The 27224-nt window shown below is 33.2% G+C and overlaps 3 protein-coding genes across 15 annotated transcripts; 2 read left to right on the top strand and 1 right to left on the bottom strand.

Annotated features, from left to right (window-relative positions):
* The first annotated feature begins 3687 nt into the window (after window positions 1–3687).
* Window positions 3688–17571, top strand: LOC109811617 (uncharacterized). 13 transcript variants are annotated; one of them, XM_083065367.1, is made up of 13 exons: window positions 3688–4145; window positions 4528–4714; window positions 4898–5031; window positions 5145–5257; window positions 5371–5617; window positions 5897–6052; window positions 6199–6278; window positions 6436–6485; window positions 6873–8163; window positions 8431–8509; window positions 16270–16350; window positions 16556–16731; window positions 17137–17571. In XM_083065367.1, exons 1-9 carry the CDS (start codon window positions 3744–3746, stop codon window positions 7028–7030), a joined length of 1527 nt encoding a protein of 508 aa, XP_082921493.1. In that variant the 5' UTR covers window positions 3688–3743; the 3' UTR covers window positions 7031–8163; window positions 8431–8509; window positions 16270–16350; window positions 16556–16731; window positions 17137–17571. The 13 variants fall into 13 exon arrangements, with proteins under 13 accessions (XP_082921493.1, XP_082921491.1, XP_082921499.1 ...); XM_083065365.1 differs by having other exon boundaries at window positions 16553–16731; XM_083065373.1 differs by lacking the exon at window positions 8431–8509.
* LOC145952608 (pentatricopeptide repeat-containing protein At1g06270-like) lies at window positions 14658–16232 on the top strand. The gene has a single exon (XM_083065375.1). It carries the CDS (start codon window positions 14658–14660, stop codon window positions 15684–15686), a length of 1029 nt encoding a protein of 342 aa, XP_082921501.1. The 3' UTR covers window positions 15687–16232.
* Window positions 17572–21841: 4270 nt separating the features above from the next.
* Window positions 21842–26808, bottom strand: LOC109811632 (Eukaryotic aspartyl protease family protein). The gene is made up of 10 exons (XM_020375420.3): window positions 26214–26808; window positions 25835–25964; window positions 25222–25472; window positions 24878–25105; window positions 23968–24130; window positions 23734–23807; window positions 23513–23609; window positions 22797–22863; window positions 22511–22582; window positions 21842–22296 (listed from the first exon to the last, which is right to left on the bottom strand). The coding sequence occupies exons 1-10, from the start codon at window positions 26444–26446 to the stop codon at window positions 22124–22126; spliced, it is 1488 nt and encodes a 495-aa protein (XP_020231009.1). The 5' UTR covers window positions 26447–26808; the 3' UTR covers window positions 21842–22123.
* Between the last annotated feature and the right edge of the window lie 416 nt (window positions 26809–27224).

Below are 27224 nucleotides of genomic sequence, written 5' to 3'. Positions count from 1 at the left end.
TGATAATTTATTAACAATTATATTTAATTAATAATATTCATCACTAAGAAATTAAGAAACAACCAATATCATGTTACTTTGAATGAATCTGATTTATGAAATCACTTAATTAATCTATAAAAATTGGTTGAGTTGGATTAAATTTGAAAAGTCAACTCACAGAATCTCTCAATCCAACTTATCAAATTAAGGGTAATGAATTGTTTATTTTTTTAATAACTATCAAGTTAAATATTATTTTATTCAACATAATATTTTATAAAGTCTTTTGAATTTTATATTATTTTTTTGTTTTACTCTACATTAATTCACGATGATAATTTCTAAAAGTAAAGTTGAGTTAAGATGATTTAGTTAGACAATATCCATGTGGTTATGATTTTATGTTTACATAATTTATATTTATTTATTTGATATAGGTTTACTTATGAATAGTTTATTTTTTATTTTTTTAAAAATTTTGATGGGTCAGCCCAACACAATTTGTAACTTATCACATGTTGAATTGGATTAAAATTTTCGACCCAATTTTAAAAAATAGCTTTAACCCAATATTTATTTTAGGTAAATTAAAGACAAATTAAATCGAATCGACCAATTTGACATCCCTAATAATAACGAAGGAAAAAGCTACTACATATACTATGTGTTTAATTTATAAAGGAAATGATAACAAAGAGTGAGAAAGAAACTGGTGTGGGTTGGTTCCACTTGCAGCCACTCTAATTTTATCAAAATAAAAGGAAACTTATTCGGCTTATAGGTAGAGTGAGTATAGGGATGGCAAAAATACCCGTACTCGTGAGTATCTGCGGGTAAAATTTGCTACGGATAATAAATGGATAGACTAATTGGGTACCCGTGATAATGGGGACGGATAATTTTTTACCCGTTTATAAACGGGGCGGGGGCGGGTATGATGTATCCATACCTGCGGGTACCCGTTTAATAATATTTCTTAAATATCTAATTATCCTTGTACCACATAACCCTAAAACTACACTCTCATCTTATTTTCTTACAAAAGTGAAGTTGATGAAATTACCAACATGTGTTAAACATGTTATAGAATTATGTTGGATGTAATTCGATTAATTTTCTAGCTTTGATTGGACCAATAAAATTTATGTATTTTAAGTTGTTTATTTTCGTTTGGAATTATGAGATTGAATTATTGTAGTTTTGTGATGAGACTTTATCTTACTTGTGAGTTTGATGTATTTTAAGTTATTAATTATCTTACATTTTTATTATTATTTTAACAAAATTAACGTTAAATACAAGTTCAAAATTAACATTGAATTTTCATTTTTAATATTTCAATAACATTAAATATAAATTTAAATCATTTGTAATATAATTTTTTTAATTTTTTAAAAATTTATAAATATTCATGAATATCCATGGATATCCGTACGTATTCAAGAAATTCATGAATACCCGTTTAATGGATACCTACACGGATATAGGGTGGGTATGGGACCAATTTTCATCTAGTGGGACGGGAGTGAGTTTACTATTACCCGCCCCATGAGACCTCATTGCCATCCCTAATCGGGCAACCTCTTGCCATTCAAAATTAGGTTATATAGCATTGCCAAATTAAAGAAGGCTTTCATTTATATCTCCAAAGGAATTTCTCCTCTTAAGATATGAGTTTGAATTTAACTCAATCTTATTTTCTTGTCATATTTTTAATCAACATGAGACTTAGATTTTTCTTAATTAAAAAAAGTCATATATAATTATTGGATGCTATCATTATGGCAACGTTGAAGCAGTAACTCATAAAATAGAAAGTTAAATGAGATTTTTCCTGCACAAAATTAATATGGAGTGATTTGCTGTGTAAGTGTAACATTATGTGGATGATGCGCATGTGTAGATTTGGTAGGTTTAAACTTTAAACCCTCACGGCATTACCATTAGCTAGATAATGTTCGTAATTAAGTTCAGTTGTCAATAAAGAGTTGTATTGCTCAAAAAAAATAAAAAAGACAATGTGTTTGTTTATGTTGTGAACATTATTAACCAAAAGATACAAACAACAAATCAAGCGTTTAGGGCTATCAAGACTCTTATAAAATAGCTATGAAGTGAATCTCTAGACTCTACTTAGTGGTTGGAAATTGGAATTGATGCATAAATACTTATTTTAATATTATCATTATTATCATCGTAATATTTCCTATGAAAATAAAATAGTTATATGTTAAAGGGGTGCTTATATAAATTTGATTATAAAGTAAAATAATTTATGTTTATATTTTTTTTAATGCAAGTTAATGGTAATTTAATATTTATTTGTTTTATCTAACATAAAATCTACTTAAAATTGTTTTAATTTAGAATTAATTTTGCTTCGAAAGTAACTTTTAATTTAAACTTAAAATCATGTTTAATCGATATTTTAACATAATTATATATAATCATTGAACTAAAATCCAAACACGATGTAATAATTTCTATGCATTCAATTATTTTCTACCTTCTCAAAAAGTTTTTTTTAAGAGAATTATTAATTTCAAGTACTACTAATCGAATGCATGCATGAGTCAGATCTTAGCTGCATCCACATATTTTTATGCTTATACCTTAAACTGAATCGCACTTTTATTTGCAATGGTCTCAATTTTTAAGGACCCACACGCGGTTCAGCCATTTTGCATCCTAGGTGTCTATATACAAGCTATATAGTATAGCTTCATAGATGTATATTATTTAGCAAAGTAGCACCATCTTATGGCATTTCCTTTTTCATTTTTTTAAAATTTTTGTTTTTATATTATTGTTTTCCATGTTTTCAGTTACACGCCTTTTTAAATGTAATTTTTATTATTAAAACTCATAAAATAATGTACCTTTTTTTTTCCTTACATGTATCTCATTTTCTATTTAATCAATTTTACTCGTAATTTTGTGATATTAACAAATTTTAATTAATAAGATAAATATTATTAATATAAAAAAGCAAGCTTAAAAAAATTCTTAACTAATTTTAAGGAAATAAATTGAGTATAACACATTCTTACAAAATCAATATAAAACTAACTTATAATATAAAAATTGCTTCTATTTATGTATTTTATTTTAGTCTTATTTCTAATTTATACAGAACATGAATTTTTTTTAATATGCTTCTCACGCCTAACTATTAAATTTGGTGCACAAATAAATGATCATGACTATAACTTTTTTATGCATCTAAAATAAATTTTATATTATCTTAAAAAATGGGTTTTAGATTTAACATATCATATATTATTAAATCATTTTTGGACTATTTATAAATATTTAAATTAGTAAATTTTACGTTTGAGATATTCAGTACTGTAAATTTCATGTTTAACATGTGTTAAAACATATTAACTAATAATATGACTAAAATAAAATATATAAGTAATGATAATTGATACTTATCTTATAAACAAATTTTATAAAGATAAATTAAACCTAAAATTCACATTCTTAAGAACTAATTAGTGGGGGAATTCTACTTTAAGTGATATGAAACAAAAATATGCAATTCAGATAAATACTTGGAAAAAAAACTTTTCTTCATGATAATCACATCCCAATCCAATAGGATTGTCTCTTATTATAGAAAAATAATAAAAAGTTGTGTTAAATAAAGTACGTCACTTATATTGATGTAATATATATACAAGTGCTTACATTGCAACTTAATAACATTGTAGCCTACTAGCCAGGAGAGACACATATACTCTCAAACACATTGAACCATGGGATCTGTTTTGCAGTCATTTCAATGGCTTTCTTTCTTTATCTTTCTATTCATCTCAGTTAATGTTTCTGCTTTCAAAATTCCAAGGTTAGGAACATGGAGTAAAACCATGGAACGTGACCCCCAAATGATGAGGCCTTCCTCGCACATGGATGATGATGATGACCTCAAAACATTTTATTATACCCAAAGACTGGATCACTTCAACTACAGGCCTGACAGCTACACCACTTTCCAACAAAGATACATGATCAATTTCAAGTACTGGGGTGGAGCTAAATCAAGTGCACCCATTTTTGCATTCTTTGGTGCTGAAGGACCTGTGGATGTTGATATACGCTTCGTGGGGTTTCTCAGAGATAATGCTCCTCATTTCAATGCTCTTATTGTTTATATTGAGGTAATACTAATTAAGATAACAACATTCATCAGCACAATTAGTTTCGATCATCTCGAGAAAATATTACATGGTAGTTCTAACTAATCTTCACATAACATATATAGTAGTTTGACTACCAATACTTGTCTGATAGAAATTGGCCAAAATTATACATGTGATGACCTTGAATTATGTATAATTTCAGTCTCATTCGACAATCTAATATTTCTAATCATAAGCTGTCATGTATTGTTAGTTTATTGATTTTTATGATAACTATTTTTAACAATCATACCAACAATAATTTCTGATTGTTTGACGTGCAAGTGTTGAACTAATTTATACTAATAATCCGTTAAACCCGTTTTATACAAATATAATTTGTGTGTGATGTTTGTAACAGCATAGATACTATGGGAAATCAATACCATTTGGGTCAAGGGAAGAATCTATGAGAAATGCAAGTACTCGAGGCTACTTCAACTCAGCCCAAGCAATAGCAGACTATGCTGCTATACTTCTACACATCAAGAAAACTTTGTCTGCTCAGAATTGCCCCATAATCGTTATTGGAGGCTCTTATGGTGGAAGTAAGGAGTACTACCTATATAATATTAGTTCTTTCTTCAAATCATTGAAATATATATATGTGTCAACTAGCACTTATATGAACACTTATGTAACTTTATCACACATATAGTATAACTTTATACCACTCATATCGTATAGTTTATCACACAAATAAATTCCTTGCCTCATAAATTATTATGCAGTGCTTGCCTCATGGTTTCGCCTAAAGTATCCCCACATTGCTCTCGGTGCTCTTGCTTCATCAGCACCAATTCTTTACTTCAATGGCACTGCCCCACAAGCCGGATACTACTATATTGTCACCAAGGATTTCAAAGTAATATTCTATTAAACTATGCCAACATTTTCTTTAAAAATATAATAATATTGTTTAAGTTAATTTAAACCCCTAATAACTATTGCATCGGATTCATAATTTGCGTGGTTCAGGAAACTAGTGAGAACTGTTACCAAACTATCCGTAAATCATGGTCTGAAATTGACCGAGTGGCTAAGAAGCCTAATGGTCTTTCAATTCTCAGCAAGAGATTTAAAACTTGCGAGTAAGTTACATTTATTTACTTCTGCAGTTTGTACACAACTGTTGATTAATTATCCTAATCCTCCATCAATTGATTAAAAAATATATATATTGTTTTTCTTTTTACTGTTTCAGCAAATTGAACAAAAGTTTTGAGCTCAAGGACTACCTAGATTCGTTATATACTGACGCAGCTCAATACAATTACCCTCCTGAGTACCCAGTTACGGTCATATGCGCAGCAATTGATGCGGCAGCTAAGAAAACCGATATTCTTGGCCAAATATTTGAAGGTGTTGTTGCTTATATGAAACATCGTTCATGTTATGACATGAATGAATATAATCATCCAACTGAAACTTACATAGGTTGGAGATGGCAGGTAAATGGGAGAAACATTCTCAATGTAAAATAGTTTTATATTTTTATTAATATGACTTTTAAGATAATTATTGTAAAAATCATCCGTTTATTAACATAATAATTTATGATTATATATTAAATTGTCCGTGCATGATAATTGAATTTAATGTTATATGGTGCATGATCATTAAATCTAATGTTATATGCTCCTATTGCAGATTCATGAAGCACAAGTTTAATTAGATCAATTAATCTTTAATGAATTAACTAAGAGTAAATTAACTTGATAATTAAACAGACATGCAGCGAGATTGTTATGCCAATAGGTCATGATAGGAACGACTCAATGTTCCCACCAGCACCTTTCAACATGAAGAGATTTGTTCATCAGTGTAGGAACTTATATGGCGTCCTTCCCCAGCCTCATTGGGTCACCACATATTATGGGGGTCCTGTACGTTTTTTTCTCATCATTTTGCTTCATGGAATTAATATATAGTTCTCTTAAATTAATGTTCCTATAGTTTCTTCTTTTCTATGATTAGATATAGAATATTAATGCTTTTGGTTTTTTTTATGCATATATGAAACAAAATGCAGGATTTGAAACTGATTCTCCATAGGTTTGCTAGCAACATCATATTCTCCAATGGGTTGCGAGATCCGTACAGCTCTGGCGGGTATAATTAATACTAAAATTAAAGAAACTAAATTTGATAATGAGAAATATAATTATTTTCTTCAGCAATCATTGGCCTTCTTTGATTTTTAATTTTCAACTTGCTTCAATTATAACCTCTTTTTCTTTCTTTCTTTTTTGTTCTCAATGAACCGCAGGGTGTTGGAGAGTATCTCAAATAGTGTCATTGCCGTTACCACTGTAAATGGTACTTCATCGTCTATACAATCATACATATAAATATGCATAATTCTTTTTAACTAAAATTATGAATTCAACCTTTATACATGAAAAAAGAATATATCAGAAAATTAGTCTTACTTTTCTGATATCGTAAGTATAGATTTGCTAGTCAAATTAGAGATATATATGTTCGTGATCTTATTTAATTGGTCTTAGACTTTAATGAGCTTTTAGAACAAATGAAATCTTAAAATCAGACTTATATTAAAATAAACAAATTAAGTTTACGCTTTTAATTTGGGAAACAGGACCCAGTTTCCCCGAGGGTGCATGTGGTCTTGGAGCAAAAAGGAGAATGGCATTTTCTGGATTCTTTTTAATTAACATGGAATATTATTTATAACAATTTCAGGGTGTCATTGCCTGGACATACTTTCAAGAAATCCAAAGGATCCTGAATGGTTAGTGACGCAGAGAAATAGTGAGGTGAAGATAATCAAAGGGTGGATTGCAGAGTACCAAGCTGATCTAATAGCACTAAATAAACAAATTAAAGGGGAAGCACCATAGTACCCCAAATTAAGTTAATTGGTCCCCCAAGATAATGAAGCGATCATAATCATAGTGTTCCATTAAAAAGTAGTAACCAAGATTGTGCTACTAAAGTTGAACCCAACAAAGTTTGTCCTCTAATATTTAGTGTTCATATGTATAATATATATGAATAAAGTATAAATACATAATGGAAAAAGTGTTATATATAATAAGGATATGAACTTGGTTTTCTTACGCGGAATCCACGAATGTAAATGGCTCCTGAAAAAGCACACGTCGTTAGCGTCTGAGGGGAACATAACGCAATCATGCTTCCTCGTAGCAAGCACGCACTAATGAAGTACGAGGGTGTGCCACCTCCTCTCAAGACCATTTTTATCTGTTCCTTTGTCTCTGTCTGTCACTGTGAGGGACATTAGGAGTATTATTATTATTATTGCACTTAATAATGGCTTCCAAAACCAAAACCTTTGTCAACTACGTCAACTGATGTTTGCAAATGTGTAATAAACCTGATCCCTTTTCGCCTTTACAATTTATATTATTTTATTATTTTTAAATAAATAAAAATAAGCACCAAATTAACTAAATTAATTAATATTTTATTTAACGAGTTATTCAACTCATTAAAAATTTAAAATCATTTAATAAAAAACATTAGATGCATACAGAATTAAATTAACTATACAACAAAGCTAGTTTTCATTATGTAACTTTTATACGTATACAAAACGGAAACTAGTTTGTGTAGTCAAGTGATAGACAATATAAACTAATTTTTGTCAATGATGTTTTTGTTAAAACCAAAGGTGCAATGAGCCAATGATAAAACAGAAACACAGGGAGTGTCAACAGCATGGGCCAAGTTTAAATTGTGCCTCAAAGGGGCTATCAGCCCAATCGAAAAAAAAAAAAAGGCTAACCGGGACAACAGCCCAACAAGCTAGAATGCGTTGGCATTGGTAGGCGTTAATTAAAAACAAACAACATTTATGTAAATTATGGAAAGTCGAAGAACAAGAAGAATCCCGAGTCTGTCGAAACAGCGGAGGGCAACTGTGTATTTTCCGACAAAACCTCTTCCTTCGGCCCAAAGCCTTCTGAAGTTGACGGGTTTGTGGGTTCTATCACCACTCTTCTTGTCACAGGTCTTCTTCCCTTTTTCTCTAACCCTTGTGCAATACTACGTTATGCAATTACTAATGTATCACTTAGGTCTGTTCGGGTGAATTTCTTTAGAAATAATTGTAAGGAAAAAAATAAGATGAAAAAATGAAATAAATTTTTTTATAAATTAAAATTAATTTATTTAGAAGCTAATTTGTAGAAGTTCTTATCTTATATTTAATTCATGCATTGGTCACCCAGTGGAAGTTTGTGACTTTTATTTTATTTTCATTTTCCTTTGTGCAAAGTTATTTTCTTGGTATGGGCATATGTTCCAGAATCATGGCTACAATTTTTTGACATCTCTTACTATCCTTGCAGTAGCAGGTTAGTCGCCAGCTATCATCCTCTTGTTATTTGAAGCTTTGGCAACTATTAGATATTTAGATGTAATTGTTTAGGTGCACAAAAAAATAAAAAATTATATGCTGGGAAAATTTCTGCATCCTTAGAATATAATTGCTTTAGGCTTAAAGCAGTACATAAAAAGTAATGAATTTGAACAGCATTTTTAGTTGTCAACCCTGCAGACTATTGTTGCCGAGTCTCATTTTTCGTGGCTCTGACTTGTGTTGCTGGATCAATGGGTTTACCCATGCCTCCATTTTCCATTTAATGGCAGACTGCTGACTCCATGATGTAATCAGATCTAAGTTTGATTGAATATAGCAAAACCTCCTTGATGGCTTGATTTATGAGAATATAGCAAGTCCTGTATCATCTAGAGAAAAGAAGGGGGAAAGGAAATAAAATGCTGTTTGCAATTTATGAGAATATAGCAAGTCCTGTATCATCTACAGATTGTTAGCTTTTTTCTCTTATATATAATACATTTAACCTGATGATTCAACCTAAACCAATCCAAAAATGATTGTATTGGTCCGTTTTGCTAATTCATTTCAAGTGCATGGTCTAATAATATATTTTGCATCATAATTCTCAAATTTAGAAGGAATAATATTCTCTCTTATTGATTTATGAGGTTATTAAACCTCTATATATATACATGAATCTGCAGCCTATTTTAGGAAATATGGACAGTTAATTCTAAGGAGACAAATTCCTATGATTATGGGATTAATCCTGCATAAATAAATCTAATAATGGCAGCATAAGACTGTTACAAAAATACAGCATAGCAAATATAAAACTTCCTAAAATACACAACGCCAATCACGGTTTTGACACTCCCCCTCAAGCTGGTGAATAGGTGTTTGCCATTCCCAGCTTGGATATAATTCTTTCAAAGTGAGTGCAGTTCAGCCCCTTGGTGAGTATGTCTGCAAGTTGATTCTGAGTGGATACATATGGTGTGCAAATCATGCCACTGTCAAGTTTTTCCTTGATAAAGTGTCTGTCAACCTCGATATGTTTAGTTCTATCATGCTGCACCGGGTTGTGGGCTATGCTAATTGCAGATTTATTGTCACAATATAACCTCATAGGTTCATCCCACTTTATCTTCAAATCTTCCAATATAATCTTCAGCCATAGAAGTTCACATATTCCGTGGGCCATTGCTTGAAATTCTGCTTCAGCACTTGATCTAGCCACTACACTCTGTTTTTTACTCTTCCAAGTCACTAAGTTTCCACCAAGGAAGGTGCAGTATGCAGTAGTTGATCTCCTATATACCACTGACCCTGCATAGTCCGCATCCGTATATGCTTCAAGACTTACACTCTTATTTCGTTTGAACAAAATCCCTCTTCCGGGGGTCCCTTTCAAGTACGGGACAATTCTAAGAGCAGCTTGTAAATGTGTTTCCTTTGGTTGATGCATAAACTGGCTGACTAGACTCACAGCAAAAGCAATGTCTGGTCTAGTGTGAGATAAGTAAATAAGCCTACCCACAAGTCTTTGATACATTTCCTTGTCCACGGCAATATCCTCCTCCATACTTCCCAACTTTATATTTGGGTCAACTGGAGTACTTGCTGGTCTGCAGCCTGTCTTCCCTGTTTCTTTAAGCAAGTCAGTAATATACTTTTGTTGAGATATGAAGATTCCTTTCTTGGAGTGAGCCACTTCAATTCCTAAAAAATATTTAAGCCTCCCTAGTGTCTTGATCTCGAATTCCGTGGCAAGGCATTCACTTAACAATTGTTGTCCCCTTTTGTCATCCCCACTTACTATAATATCATCTACATACACTAATAGAATTGTTACTCCCCCTGAAACTGAATGTTTGATAAATAATGTGTGATCCCCTTGGCTCTGTTTGTAGCCCAGACTTGTCATAACTTTGGTGAATCTTCCAAACCATGCTCTTGGGGATTGTTTCAGCCCATATAGAGCCTTTCTTAATTTGCAAACAGTTCCAACAGCAACCTGTCCATTGTACCCAGGGGGCAACTCCATGTATATTTCTTCTTCAAGGTCTCCATGCAAAAATGCATTCTTCACATCAAACTGCTGCAGATCCCAATCATAACTTGCTGCTAATGACAATATTACTCTGACCGTGTTCATCTTAGCAACCGGGGCAAATGTCTCCAAGTAATCAACTCCATAGGTTTGAGTGAAGCCTTTGGCCACTAACCTTGCCTTGTAACGTTCGATTGTCCCATTAGCCCTGTACTTTACTCATATACCCACTTACATCCTACTGGTTTTTTTCCAGGAGGTAGAGTGACAAGTTCCCAAGTCCTATTTTTGTTTAACGCCTCCATTTCCACATCCATGGCATGTTTCCATTTGCTGTCAGATAATGCTTCAGATACAGAGGAAGGTATGTGTGTGGAGTTGAGATTAGTGAGAAAAGTTTTATGGGTAGGTGAGAATTTTTCAAAGGATAAGAAATTTGATAGTGGGTAAAGTGGTTGTTGGGTACATGTTCTAGTTCCCTTTCTAAGGGCAATGGGTAGATCAAGAGTTTGGTCCACCTGTGCTTCTAGATTTTCATAAACAAACTCATTAGAATCATTGGAGTTTATAGGGTTCGAAGGTGTTACCTCATGCAATGATGGTGGGTTGGATTCTTGGACATTGCTAGATTCTAGAATGGCCTTTTCTCTCCTTGAATATACCAGATTTTTTCCAAGTTTTCCGCCATTAGGTGCTAGAGGCGCTGCTGGAGGCGCTGGTTCACGTACAGGTTCTGTTCTTCCCTCAATTTCAGGGACAGCAATGCCATTTGTCCCAATTTCAGGTCCAAATGTCATATTTGGAAACATGAGAGTCTCATCTTCCTCTCTTACATTCTCCCCCTGAAGATGAGGCTGTTTGAAGTAGCTCTCTTGTTCGTTGAAGGTGACATCTCTTGACACATAGAATCTTTTTGAAATGGGGTGAAAACATTTGTATCCCTTTTGTGTGGTAGAGTACCCTAAGAAAACACATTGACAGCCCTAGGGTCCAATTTTCCCCTTTCATTACTATGAACATGCACAAAGGATACACACCCAAATATTCTAGGTTGGATTTTATTTGTGGGATGTAAGTGTGGGTAGAATGAGGATAGAACTTCCATGGGGCTTTTTAAGTTTAAGATTTTAGTGGGTAACCTATTGATTAGGTAGGTGGCAGTAAGGAGGGCTTCTCCCCAAAATCTCTTAGGAACATGGTTTTGAAAAAGTGGAGCTCTAGTTTGATCTAATAGGTGCCCATTCTTCCTTTCTGCAATCCCATTCTGTTGGGGTGTGTTCACCCATGAGGACTCATGGATTATCCCTTCTTTTTGGCAAAAAGAGTTTAGTACAAGATTAAAGTAGTCCTTGGCATTGTCAGACCTGATTCTTTTAATACCGACCCCAAATTGATTTTTAATCATTGAGATAAACTGAACAAACACGGAGCTAACTTCAGATTTTTGTTTCAATAGAAAAACCCAAGTCACCCGGGTTCAATCATCAATGAAGGTTAAAAACCATTTAGCACATGAGATATTAGGAACATGAGCAGGACCCCATACATCAGTGTGAACAAGAAAAAAAGGGAAAGAACTCATCTTATTGCTAATGGGAAAAGGTACACGCTTGTGTTTTGCAAACTCACACACCTCACAATGGAGACTCTCCACATTTAAATTTTTAAACAAAGAAGGGAAAAGCACTTTTATAACTCGAAATGAAGGATGTCCTAGCCGACAATGGTATAGTTGAGCTTTCTCTTTGTTGGTCATGGTGGATTGAGAGATGAGACTCTTGGTGGGCAGATTAGGGTCCTCCATGTAGTATAGGCCATTCCATTCTCTAGCATGTCCAATCGTCCTCCCCGAGTTCTTGTCCTGCAATATACAAGAGTTGCTATAAAAAACATTACATGAAAGATCTTTTGTGAGTTTTTGTATAGAAATCAGGTTGGTGGACAGTTTAGGGACATGAAGGGCATTTTTTAATGTCATGGATGGGCTTATTTGGACCTCTCCTTGTCCAGCTGCAGTTATAAGAGTTCCATCTGTTGTGGAAATTTTCTTGTTGCTAGACATGGGGAATATGTGGAGAAGTATTTGGGTAGAGGGGTCATATGGTCGGTGGCTCCAGAGTCTAATATCCAGTAATGTGTAAATTGTGTATCTGAAACATTAAGCCCAAAAGAAAGTGGAAACTTACCAGAATATGTTAAGGAGCATGTACCTGTGGGCTTCTCCAATTTACTAAGGATGGATCTTACCCGTTCTATCTCTTCATGGTTCAGCTGGACAGATTCTTCACCTTGTCCATTAGCAATGTATGCTTGCCCTTGCCCTCCTTTTTTGGGAGGACCTCCTTTCGGCCCCCATTCTCGGCTTGAAGTTTTTCCATCTTTCAGCCCCCATTCTCGGCTTGGGGGCTTTCCATGTAATTTCCAGTACTTTTCCCTTGTGTGGCGCGGCTTGTTATAGTGGGTACACCAAACCTCCTCATGTTTTTTCTCCATACTGGGAACCCAGTTTTTCCTCTGGTTAGCAACCATGATTGTTCTTCCTTCAGCTATCATTGCCGAGCTTTCAGTGGTTGAGGCTTCCAGCATCAGCCCTCTCCTGCTTTCTTCACTTCGGATAATGGCTACCACTTCATTAAGCCCTGGGACTTTCTCTTTTCCAAGGATTTGGATTCGGACCTGGTCATATTCAGGATTTAGGCCTACCAAAAAATCATAGACCCTATCTTGTTCAATATATTCTTTTAGAATTGTTGAGTCTTCTGAATACTTTGCTTTTATAACTCGATAGTGATCCAATTCCATCCATAGAGACTTGAGTTGATTGGCATATTCTGTAACTGATCTATTTCCTTGTTTGGCAGCCACGGTTTTCACCTTTACATCATAAATTTGAGCAGCATCCTTGGCCTTAGAGTAAGTTTGTTCGACTGCCTCCCAGATTTCTTTTGCTGATTTAAGGAACATGCAGGTATCACTGATTTCTGGGACCATCGAATTCCACAGCCACGCCATGATCATGGAGTCTTCTTCATCCCATGATTTGAATTTGGGATCTGTTTCATCAGGTGCATTACCAGTCAGGTGACTGATCTTTCCTTTTCCTTTCAAGATGGTCCTAATGAGTTGAGACCATTTGAGGTAATTCTTCCCATTTAACCGATAAGCGGAATGAACATTCTGCAATTCTCCAGCAGTCTGGGGTCTGTCCCCAGTTTCCAGATTCACGACCTCAGCCATAACCAGGTATGATCAAGGTAGAGAGGGTTGCGCTGCAATGAAGGCTGCAACAAGGCTTAAAGGTAGCGCAGCAATGAAGACTGCAGCTTAGGTTAAAGATAGCGCAGCAATGAAGGCTGCGACTTAGGTTTAAAGGCACGGTCAGAGACTCCCAAGGATCGGGAGCTCTGATACCATCTCAAATTTAGAAGGAATAATATTCCCTCTTATTGATTTATGAGGTTATTAAACCTCTAAATATATACATGAATCTGCAGCCTATTTTAGGAAATATGGACAGTTAATTCTAAGGAGACAAATCCCTATGATTACGGGATTAATCCTGCATAAATAAATCTAATAATGGCAGCATAAGACTGTTACAGAAATACAGCATAGCAAATATAAAACTTCCTAAAATACACAACGCCAATCACGGTTTTGACAATAATGTTTGAACTTAGTTATATATGCTTTATGTTAGCCATTGCATTGTATGTTTGTTGTTAATTTCAACATACATTTACATTGATATGCAGATATCATGGCTTTTGGTGATGATGTGCTGCATGACATGTCACATTTTTGTGATTTAATCATTTCACTTTCTTCCTGGCAATGTCCAGTTGATATTTTCTACTTTCTAGTGATGCACAATTTCGTATTCCCCCAAGTAATGGCGCCTCTTTTGTATAATATACGAAAAAAAATGATTTTGATATTTTATCAATGCTTGGCCTCGTCTTTGCATTTTTTCCCTGTTTGTGACATAGTTCTCATACCCTTTGCCTCCTCTATTGATCGAGCAAGTATTTTTCTGGCACTTTTCCACAGGTTTCATTTCTCTTTATGTCAAAAGTTGTTGTTCTACTACTGTATTAGCTGATCAAGAATGGTGATGGGAGCAGCAATCCACCGTAGGTTTCTTCTTCATTTCCACCCTATTCTGAACCATTGTAATTTAGGTCGTTCAGTTTCTTCACTGCAAAAGCTTGAGCAGGCTGTTAGAGTGGAAGTAGAAGCCAAAAACTATGTTAAAATTCCTGACATTCTCATTCCTTTGGAGTCCTGCCAAAATTCAAATCCTTTTTCTTTCTTTTCTTCATTTCCTCAGAACTTACAAGTGCAAATTGTTGATGAAATGTTGCAATCTTTTATACCTATCAGACCACGCTCCAAGCCCCAGCTAGCTTATTCCTATCTTCTTTCTTACACCCTTCAGAGCTCCCATCCCTTCCCCCTTGCACTAGCTGTCCTACAACGAACTTTACGTTCTGGTTGCCTTCCTGTTCCTCAGACCCATGTTCTTCTCTCATCTGCTTGGTTGAACTGGCGAGGTCTGTCTCATTCTGTAGCTAATATTCTACTTCAGATGCAATCTATTGGATATCATCCTGACTGTGGGACTTGTAATTATCTACTATCATCTCTCTGTGCTGTTGATCAGCTAGTGGAGGCAGTTAAAGTTCTGAGGGCCATGGGTGGGGCAGGATGTATTCCTGATTCAAATAGTTATGGCACTGTAATTGGTGCAATGTGCAGAGTGAGAAAGACTGATGAGGCACTGGTTTTGATGCAGCAAATGGTGGTGCAATATGGTTTAACCCCAGGACAGGGAACACTGGTGAAATTGTTGGCAGCATTACGTGCAAACAGGGAGATATGGAAGGCTGTTGAGATGATTGAATTCCTGGAGAAAGAGGGTAGTTTTGTTGGATTTGAGAGTTATGAGTTAGTGATTGAAGGGTGCTTGGAGAAACGTGAATATGTTTTGGCTGCAAAGGTTGCAACGGGGATGACAGAAAGAGGTTTTATACCATACATCAGGGTCAGGCAGAAGATTATTGATGGTTTGGCCAGTATTGATGAATGGAAGATAGCTTGTGCTGTGAGACAAAGATTTGCTGCACTTAAATCTTAGCTGTTAAATTATTTATAGTGGGCCAAGTACAATGCTTAATGCTGATCAAGTGACTACATGTAGCTAAGACTTGTGACTTTTGCAGTATGGTGTCACTGTTCTTTTCTCAATGACATTGCTGAGATTTTCTCATGCTCTGACGCAGAGTAATGCAGTATCAGTACAAGGATCTCAGAATTACAAAGCATTTGGGTAATGTCAAAGCATGGAACTGGGTGAGCATATTCAACAGAGCAAGGTTTCGTTTGAATTGTGGAATTAATATTCCTACCTTGCCTAACTAAATTTGTTAGTTACTTTGTACCAAATTCAACAAAATTTGGTATAAAATAGATTTTTGTCACAGGAAGTAATTAAATGTATATCAATTACTCAAAAAATGTGAGTATATTAAATGCACCTGGTTATAAATTGTTGGGTGATACTGTGTAATTTTTACAGAGTGTTCCAGCTTCTTTTTTTTTTTTTAATGACTTTAATATGGCTTATTACTCTTGTAATTAACTTCTCTTTCGTTTGGCTCAAATGATAATAAACTTATTCTCATCACCGGGTTTGGGTGGATTCTTTGTTTTGGGTTTAGAGGTGGTGTCACTACTTAGGTGGATTTGGGGACCACTGGGGTTCCATGCAAAGGACATGACAAAGGAAGTGAAGGGTATTTGTGAGTTTTTAACTTCACTTTATTTTGTATTTTTTCTAACTGTTTCGATATGATTGTGGAGCTAACTTCTGTTATCCTCCCCATGTCCCTAATTCACAAGCCAAAAAAAAATTTCCTAGTCTACCTGCATATTATTAAATTAAATACTATAGTTGCAGAGCCATACTTTCTTGAGCTGACATATATCATTCCCCAACCGTAGCAGGTCAATTAGCCTAGTAAACTGCTTAACGCTTGGCAGGGTAGCTAGCCTCCATGGCAATGCCACAAGCACCATCTTTATCCTTAGTACCACGCTTCATCCTAATATTGCCAGATGCACCCCATTCTTCACAGGTTGATGAGCAACTGCAGCTGTTAGCATATTCTCATTTCGGACAGGTATGTTTTCATAACCGCATATGGTGATAAGGATGGTCTTTATCAGTGGCAAGCCCTCCATTTTGTGTGACAACTAAAAATGATGTTGTATAAACAATTACATCTAAATATATATATATATATATAGGGAGCATATCAAGTGAGAGTAATTTATTATGAGAGGGTGAGAGGGTTAAAATATAACCCTTAAATTAATCAAGTGAGAGAAAATTTGGGATTTAATCAAGTGAGAGAAAATTAATCTAAGGGTTATATTTTAACCTTCTCACTCTCTCATAATAAATTTCTCTCACTTGATATGCTCCTTATATATATATATATATATATATATATAATTTGTGAGTTCGGTGCTGAACCTTTTAGTTCAAGTTTTCCAATAGCTGATATGGACATTTCTTTGTTCAGACGAATTCAGTAGGGATCCTTTGAGTCTTGAGTTTTCTCTAGAAGATGAGAAACCCATCAAACCCATATCGGATATTGGTATAGACAGAATCAATGATATTATGTTCAATAACGCAGCCTGACGATCATACATGTCTCCAATGTTATGGCGGGAACAGCTGCCAAACAAATGCTGCTAGTTTGGGTTGTTGCATGAGAAGGTTATAGGTATCAGACGGGTAATGTGAAATTGATTAAAAGCCTTTTGGGTTTAGTGTCACTCTTAAGTCAACGTGCATCAACTTGAAGTAAGGAATACTTGTTTTTGAATCATTGAAGTATTTTGGACGTAGATTTGTTGAAAAATGTGGATCCTAAACTCAAATCCAAACATGCACTAAGTTGATCTCCTCGGAGAAAAATTTGATTCTATCTAACTGTAGAATTTTTTTTTCATTTTTGTTTTTGGAGAGGTCTCTGAATTTTAATGCTTATGTCTGCATGTTTTGTTGAGTGTTGAGCCTTGCTACTTTAAGAATTGGTGGTCAAGAGTTTTAATCACGAAACAACCTGTTTTTTTTTCATGGGAGTATGATTATGTTTCTGACTCTTACACCCAAAATGATGGTGTCTTGTGCACATGGCCACCCTTCACTGAGTTGGGACTACTCTATGTACTCTCAAGCTTCACACATGGATCAATTTTCCATAATTCCATTACAAAAACCTATATTACTTGCTCTTTACATCTTTTGATATTTTATCTAATTATGAGTGAATGAGTCATCAAGCCACGCGTGTCATACTCAAATCATATATTGAGCCTTATAAATGAAGTAACATTCTAGAATTATTTTCAATAGAGTCTTGTTAACTAGTACCCTTCCGACATTATCTAAAAAAATTAATATGTATAAAGTTTTATTAAAAATTATAATATACACTTTTTAATAAAAAATTTCTACTTTAGATTTTAGATTCTTTAGTCAGTGTTCTGATAATGCACTGGTTGATAAATGTGAGAACGAGGATAATCCGACATTTGAATTACTTGGTGTCTTGGAATTATACATTCAGTCGTTCGACCACTATACAATAGCAATTAACAGTTTTGGAATTGGCTACTTTGCATTATTGTTTGGGATTGATTACTATGGTTGGATATGTGCTTGGACTTCTAACTCTAATTATCTTATTTGGTGTGTAAATTAGAATTGAATTCCAATTCTGTGTTTAATTCCATGGAACTGAAAAACTAGTGTGATATAGCTGAGGGCAGAATTTGGATACAGTTTCTTCAATATTTTTAGTATTTCTTAATTAAAATTCAAGTTTTACCTAATTAATGTATATTTATCTGAGGTAAATTTCTATTATGCAAATTAACAAGATAAAATTTTAATTTTAATTGAAAAACTGTACTAAAAATGCATGAAGAACTGATCTGACATCTAAGTTTTGATGTATTGTAGCATTGCCATTAACGAACAGCGGCAATCATTATTGTTGACCATAATGGTAGTTGGCACGTGACATGTCATGTCATGTCATTGCCAATGACCACTGATAAGTAATAACCATCACTGATTTCCGTGTCTTCGGATCACAATGATCCATCACCATTGGCATTTTTAAATAGAATTCTCATTTAATTCGAAATTGTATTTCTTTATCAATTATCCTTTTGTCTCAAAATATTTATAAATATATATATATATACAGGGAATGCTAATATATTCTCACCTATTTTTTAGTAAGAGTATGTTAGCAACCTATACCAAAATTTTAGAACAAAAAAATTACTCTTTTCTTTTGATTTAGTTAATTCGTACAAAAGATATTATAGTAATTTAATATAACTTTAAATAAAAATAAAATATTTTCTCTTTCTTATTAATTTCATTCTTGAAGTCATTTTTCTCTCCTATTAAATTTCTTATCCAACTCATTAAAAATTAATTAATAGAAAAAATAAATGAATTGGAGAATGAAATTAATAAGAGAGAGAAAATATTTTATTTTTATTTAAAATTATATTAAATTATTATAATATTTTTTTGTACGAAATTAACCAAATTAAAATAAATGAGTGATTTTCCCTTAAAAAAAAAGAAATGAGTGATTTTTTTGTCTTAAAATTTTGGTGTAGGTTGCTAACATACTCCTACTAAAAAATAGGTGAGAGTATATTAGCATTCCCATATATATATATATATATATATATATATATATATATATATATTCAATTCCGAGAAAATTGGAATTGAAATTAGAAATCCAAATTGTAATTCCATTATTATTATCTAAACAGACCCTATCATTGTAGTATCTCTTTGTTTCCACTTTTGAATAATCGGCTATACAGTTCCAATGAAGCTATATTGTTTTTTCTATTAATATCATTTATAGATTCATGGCTTTTATGTCAGTCTCCTATAAAGCGTTTCCTTCTCTAGACAATGAATGAACTTAATTATCATGAAAGCAAGGACACACTTCATTTGGTGACTACTACTATTTCAGAAAAAGACGTAAAGATAAAAGAAGTAAAGAATTGAATCACCTAACAGAAAAGGAGGGCTAAACGACCATTGTAGTGTAGTTTTAGAAATTTATTACTACAATGAGGTTGTTTTGAAACATTTTACACCTTTGGAGCTGTTTTACTGGGTGTCGCTATGGGCCACAGCGACATCCATGACACGTGGCAAATTTGGGTTTTAATATAAGTCATGAACGCCATATTAAACGAGTCGCTGTAGCTGGTGGCTACTTTTATAGAGACGCTATAGGCTAAAGCGCCTCAAGTCGGCTTAAAATAATCTGAAATAAATTTAAAAACAAAAAAAACAAATTAAAAAATGGGGCGCTATGGCTGATGACGCCTCCCAAGAGTCTAATTAAAAAACCATATTTAATATTTTATAAATATAAAAAATGAAAATTAATTTTATAAAAAATGTCTGATAAAAAAATTTTTGTATGAAATTTATAATTATTAAAAAATTAAATTTATATAAATTTTAAAATGATTTCATTTAATTCTGTGTTATTTATGTTAATTAAAAAAAATATTTTATTTATATTTGAAATAGCTGTAATTTAATTCTGGTTAATTTAAATTTTTTCGTAAATAATTATATTTAAATTATAAATTGATATCATTTATTTCTGTGTAATTTATGTTTATTAAAAAAATAAATAATTAAAAATTTAAAAATGATTTAATTTATTTATGTGTCATTCAATTTATATAAATTTTAAATTGATTTAATTTAATTCTGTGTTATTTATGTTAATTAAAAACAAAATTTATGTATATTTGAAATACCTTTAATTTATTTCTGCTTAATTTAAATTTTTTTCGTAAATAATTATATTGAAATTATAAATTGATATAATTTATTTCTGTGTAATTTATGTTTATTAAAAAGATAAATAATTACAAATTTATAAATGATTTAATTTATTTCTATGTCATTAAATTTATATAAATTCTAAATTGATTTAATTTAATTATGTGTTATTTATGTTAATTAAAAAAAATTGATTTATATTTGAAATACGTTTAATTTATTTCTGCTTAAATATTGAATTTATTTATTTTAATTCTGTTTTAATTTTATTTAATTAAAAAATAAATTTATTTAAATTTTGAATTTATTTAATTTAATTATGTTTTAATTTTATTTAATTAGAAAAAAAGTTTATTTAAATTTTTTAATTTATTTAATTTAATTCTGTTTTAATTTTATTTAATTAGAAAATAAGTTTATTTAAAATTTTAATTTATTTAATTTAATTTAATTCTGTTTTTATTTTATTTAATGTAAAAAATAATTGAAAAACGAAAAAAAAAAAAAAAAAAATGGGGCGCTGTGAGCCACAGCGCCACTCAGGCGTACTGGGCCACAGCGCCTGTTAAGAAAATAATGTAAAAAATAATTGAAAAACGAAAAAATAAAAATAAAAAAATGGGGCGCTGTGAGCCACAGCGCCACTCAGGCGTACTGGGCCACAGCGCCTACTAAAAAATAATGTAATAAATAATTTAAAAACGAAAAACAAAAAAAATTATGAGCCACAGCGCCACTTTGGCGTACTGGACAAGCCTATAGCGACACTGGTCCAGCCCAATCAAGCCTAAAAAAACACTCACGTGTCATGGGTGTCGCTATGGCCCATAACAACACCCAATAAAAAAGCCCCAAAGATGTAAATTGTTTCAAAACAGCCTTATTTTGGTAATAAGTTTTTAAAAATGCCCTACTGGTCGTTTAGCCGAAAAGGAGGCTGCCGAATAAGACATTTGAGGGAATGTAGAACAAATCAAGAAGGCACACCTGTTAATAGATGCGAAAAGTGACAAGAATTATAAACTGTTCTCTTTTAACATAAATTAAAATATTCGTAATGTTAATCACTCTAAACCCAGAGAAAATACTGAGCTTAGCAAAGCAAACAGTGTTTGTTTAATTGCTTTTGATTTCGAAATTCAAATAAATTTAAAAGAAAGCCAATCGCACTTCCCAATAACAAACCGTAGCTGAATCAGTCAAACCCCATTTTCTTAGTTCTTCGTTTGCCATTTTCAAGAATAATAATATTCTTTTCATCACTCATAAATTTTTGGCTATTTTAATCTGATTCAGCTTAACGTAAAGTAGTTAAATTATCATCTTTCATCAACTACATTGATCATCAGCAAAAACCAAACTCAATTGAATCAAGATAACAAAAAGCTATATTTTATAACGCGTGTGTGCGTTTCAATCAGTAATCCTGTGAAGTAATTTACAACACTGTCAAAAGTAAAGAGTAATTATCTGATTCTACAAGACTAATAGAGTTCAACAGAATCACCTAAGGATAAACCGGACAAGCCTATTATGCAGAAAGAGGGCACAAGCAACATTCAAATTAATGTGGTCTTGCCGATTCTCACAAATATATACCGGCAAAAAGAATATACATAGAAAAAAAGAATATCTCTCACAATGTATAAATGCTATAAGAATCCAAAGCAGTAAATTAGTGTTAGTTGCACAAAGAAAGCCAAGAACCCTGTCTTTGTCAACTTAAGTCCATCACGTAAAGAAGTGCTTCCACCGAGCTCTCCAGCATTCACAAATTCACTTCTGCCAGTGCCAGTTGTTGAAGAGACATTCACCGACAAAGAACCTAAATCGTTGAATTTGAAGTGAACAGAATCAGAAGCTAGTGTTTAAGATATCTTATGACTACAAAACAAAGTTAGCTCTTATAACTTATAAGAACAAAACGAAAATTCTTGGTTGAGTGGAAAAGGAATAACTTATAACTTATAAGCCTCATTAAGAAAAGCAAATTATGCCATCATTATATATGCCCTTCTAGTAGTGCGGCTGAAACTTACAGTCATAGTTAGCCCATCCAATTCGTTGACCAGCCAAATCATAAACAACAATTTTGTCTTTCAATACGAGATCTGCCACAACAGAAAGTGATTTTAGTATCATACTCTTGAAGAAAAGATCCCAACAAATGATGAAAAATAGTTTATGACTTTATGTACAAGAAACGAGTATTTGAAATTTCTATAAAAAATGAAAAAAAATATTTTATTTATTCATGCTAGATATCACCATGCAAGAGATGAATATATGGCCTTAAGTGTTCAAATCGGTATTCATGTATTGTACCTCCTAGAATTGTTACTCCTTGTCCCTGGATTTTCTGAAAGCCAATACACCATACTGCTGAACCACCCTGTAACATGCATAGGTTCACCATAGATTAGTGAGATCACATACAGTGTATAAAAATTGGACAATACAAAGCAGTAGTAAGGTGTATGTGACGAATAAATGCACGTAATCAAAGCTATGAGCAATATCCATGAATTTACCCATAAATATCTGAGACATGTCTAAAGATGTTATCAACACTTTAAGGTTTCAGATTTCAATTGAAAAATGACATGTAATGAGAATTAGAAGAAAAGTTTTCTGTCATTTTTTTTTTAATGATAATGCACCCGAAGAGAGCTACCAAAAGCATAAGAATAGGAAATATCTAACCAAATATAGTGGAAGAGCAAAATGAGCTCTTTTACTGGATGATAATTTGAATCATATCATAAACATGCCATAAGAAATTATTAGTTCTATACAAGAACTTGAAAAGTTATCGAGGAAATTGTCATAAGGGCACACGAGGCACCTAAAGGAACAAAAGTAAAAATCAGATTTTATGGGACAAATGAGTGGAAGGAAAGGGGGAAAAATTAGATTGATGACAAATATTCTTCATCCATCATTCCATTGTCTATCGCAACTCACTTCAACTTGAAATAAATATCAATCCAGACTAGTCCTCAGAATATTGAAAAAATAGGAATTGAAACTTGAATACTTACAATAGAATTCTGCTGTATTAGGTAGTCCTGTGGTCTTAAAATCATAGATGCACCACCAGCAAAGTTCAGACTTACCTGAGGAAAAGTGTCGGTGACACTAAACACAGAACAGACAAAAAGAGTTAGAAAAAGAGAGTATCAAGATGAACTATTTTTTAGCAACCAATTAGCAAATGGAGGATGAGCTGGAAAAAAGAGAGGTATGAATCGCTCAGCCTAACCTGGTGGTGATTAAGAAACATTGATTTCCCCTGGAAACAACAGTGCGTACACTTTGTGGAATTGCAGCTGTAATCTGCATTAATGAAAAAAAGCATTTTGGCATTAATATTTGATAAACCTCCAACCTAGAAAAAAGTATGTAATGATTGCTAATTAATGTATGACATTGAGCATCAAAGCAACAAATTTTGTTGATAAATTGAATAACATTAAATTACCTAAATGAAACTCACCGCATTGACAAAGGGATCATAAGCTTCTTCTGCAAGGTACGCCAAAGTTGTTCCAGAATCAACAATGGTACCTCTGCTGTTTGATGTTGCAAAAACTGATGAATCAATTTGCAATGTCTGCCCGTTAACAGAAATGCTCTGTAGATTTAAATTGTAATGGGGCCTGAAATATTTGCAAAGAAGCAGTTAGTCTAAACGCTTCTATAGAGGGACATTATTTCAAGCCACTTCAGTACAGATACCTATTGATAATAACGTTTTTAAATTCCCCAACCTAATCCAACTTCTGTATAAAACTCAGAATGTACAATAATGAATCTACATAGTACTCTGAATCAAGATAGATAATATTCCCTTCTGGATACTAAAGGGCTGATTTCAACTTCTCTCTGGTTTAACCTTTTTCAGATAGATAGACAACCTAATCAACCACTGACTAAATTTATCATCTACCTCGCTCAAGGCACTATTCCAAGAGCAGGCACCTAAGTAAATGACAAAACCGTAACATACTATACATAGATTCATAGCCGTAATTTGGTGCCAAAATCATATCTTCATCTAGGCATTTCATTCTTCACAATCACATTCCAAACCTGTAGGCTATAGGTCAGAAAGTAATTTCAACATACAAGATTGAGAGACAGAAACTTTATATTAACATCATCTTGCTTAGATGAATAATTAGAAGCCTAGAATACTGAGAGCTTCCGGTATTAAAGAATGGCCAACAATCAGTAGTGCTAAAAATTTAAGTAAACATCTTATTAGGCTCCTAAGAACAAAGGCACATATGTCCCTTCACTCACTATGTTTACCAAAGAATTTGAATTAGCCCCCATCATGCATTTGTTATTTAACAAAAACAAACACCAAGAAAAACAGTTTTATTCTGATGAAAGGAACTTACTGTGATGGAACAAGTGAAGTGTAAACTATGTTTGGCTCCACAATCTCACCAAGAACCAATACGCCCCCACCACTGCTATCTCCTTTCAGACAATGGGAGAATACTCTTGGGGCAATGCCTTGTGAGGAGAGCTGAGAAATAACAGACATTTCCTGTTGCCCAAATCCAAATATCCCATCAACTGCTCTGTCAGACTTTGTCAAGTCCCCAGTCTGCTGGTCGCTACAACTGCTCAATTCACAAATTAATGCTTCCCAAGATTAAACCGACAAACATAAAAATAAATAAATAAATAAAACAGGAATGGCATCAACCATTTCAGGCTCATGAAATTGAAAGCTCACCCAAAAACTACAGGTGCTGTAGAATTCGTGATCACGGCTCCCTCAAAAATAGTATTTAAATGCATCATATCTGACACATAATAGCCTGATGTCCCACTCCCATCTCCATACTGGAAAGTGTAGGAGCACTGGTTGTTCTGACTGGAACAGCTGGCATCTGATGATTGTATTCCATTATTGCACCTTTGGTCAGAACAAGAGATCAATGAAGATGTTGATGAACTCCCAGGGTCAAAAAAATTGAGCTGAATCTGTTACAAAATCCAACAACCACCATATTTACAAAGTCCGGGGCTATATTGTTGACCTAACTATTCTACAAACATAACATCAAATTAGGTCATGTTCAAATAAAACTTCTCCATAAAATAAATTAAGCATCTTTCATACGCAGAAGTTAATAAGAGAGTTTCTATAAATTAAGCTTTTTTCATAAATTAAAATTAGTTTAAATGAGCTAAATGGGAGAATTCCAATAAATTAGTTTATACAAAATCTAATTTTAACTTACGACAAAAGATTAACTCATTTTACCTTGTTATTTTCTTCTTTTATAAGTGCTTAATGAAAAGTTTAATCAAACATAGCCTTATTTTGAGAAAAATGCATTTACCTGAAGTCCACTTGTTTGAGGACAACCACTGCATGACTTACAACTAACCCAGAGAACATCACTGCCAGTGTCAATCTGCACATTAAATTCAACCGGAGGAGTACCCAACTGCACCTTTGTATAGTAGAGCCTGCAACAAGCCATTAATTTCAACTTTTAAATTAAAACACACATAATAATTATATAATGCAAATGAAAACCACATATTAATTACGAAAAAAATAATAATGAAAAAAAAAAAAAAAAAAAACATCTACATGAGAAGAAGCAAGAACAAAAAAGCAAACACAAGTCGAAAAGCCACTGGAATTGATTCAACAGCACGAAAGCAAAAAAAGAAAAAGGCGAAAAGCGAAAACCGAAGAAGCGACGGAGTTACCCGACTTGGAAGGGATCGAAGGTGCCTTGAACGGTGAAATCAACGACGCCGTTTGAAGACTGCAACATTCTGCGATGCCTCAAGGCGTCGCGAGCTCTCAGCCGACTCAAGTCCACTCCATGATTCGTCGGAAACGCTCTCTCCAGCGTGAGAGTCGCCGGCGATCCAAAAGCCGCCGCCGCAGCCGACAGCAACAGCAGCGCGGCGGAGGCGAGAAAAGCTACCGCCGCCATTGGTGTGGTGTCGTAATTAACCTTCCTAAAGATTTGGTACGTGCGTAGTGTTAACGTATATGTGTAGTTACACGTGTGTCTAATGCGCGCGAGAGAAGAGTGTGTGAAGGTCGAAGATGAAGAGGTTGTTGATGAATGATGAATGATGAGGGAATGTATTTGTAACCAAGTTTGGGTTTCAAGAGAGAATTGGTTGTTTAGTTTCAACTGTGGATTACGTGAAGTAAAGCTATGATTCTCTGTCTTCTTTTTTATTTATGGATTCTTCGGTTAATTCAAGGGAAGAAGACGCAACTTCTTCCACCATGTTACATAATCATGTGCGTTCTTCGCACGCGTTTTTCTTTCTTCTTCTTATTTTTTTTTTTTTTTCTCTCTTAGTTTTGGAAGTTTCTCTTGATGTTGGTCAAAACAAATACACTTAAAACTCGTTCGCAGCAAATTAAACTATCAGTTTTTATTCTACCTTCAAAAAAGATAAAACTACTATCAGTTTTTGTTGTATACTCACCCGAATACAGTTTTCCCTCACCTACTTTTTATAACATTCAATTACTTAAAATAAAAAATAAAAACTAATTAATTTAATCAATAACATTTATTTATTTAAATTTCTTTTTTTTAATTTATTCTTAATATTCATGAATTTTACTTTATTAATTATTAAATTAAAAATAAATTTTAATTAAAAATACATTTAAGATTGAGAATATATATATAAATTGGATTGGATTGAATTAGATTTGAGATATATTTTAATCTAACTCAATCAATTTTA

The sequence above is a fragment of the Cajanus cajan genome, chromosome 10 (assembly GCF_000230855.2).
Source record: "Cajanus cajan strain Asha chromosome 10, NIPB_CcT2T_4, whole genome shotgun sequence".
Classification (NCBI taxonomy): Eukaryota; Viridiplantae; Streptophyta; class Magnoliopsida; order Fabales; family Fabaceae; genus Cajanus; species Cajanus cajan.
This window is presented reverse-complemented; position numbering and strand designations above follow the sequence as displayed.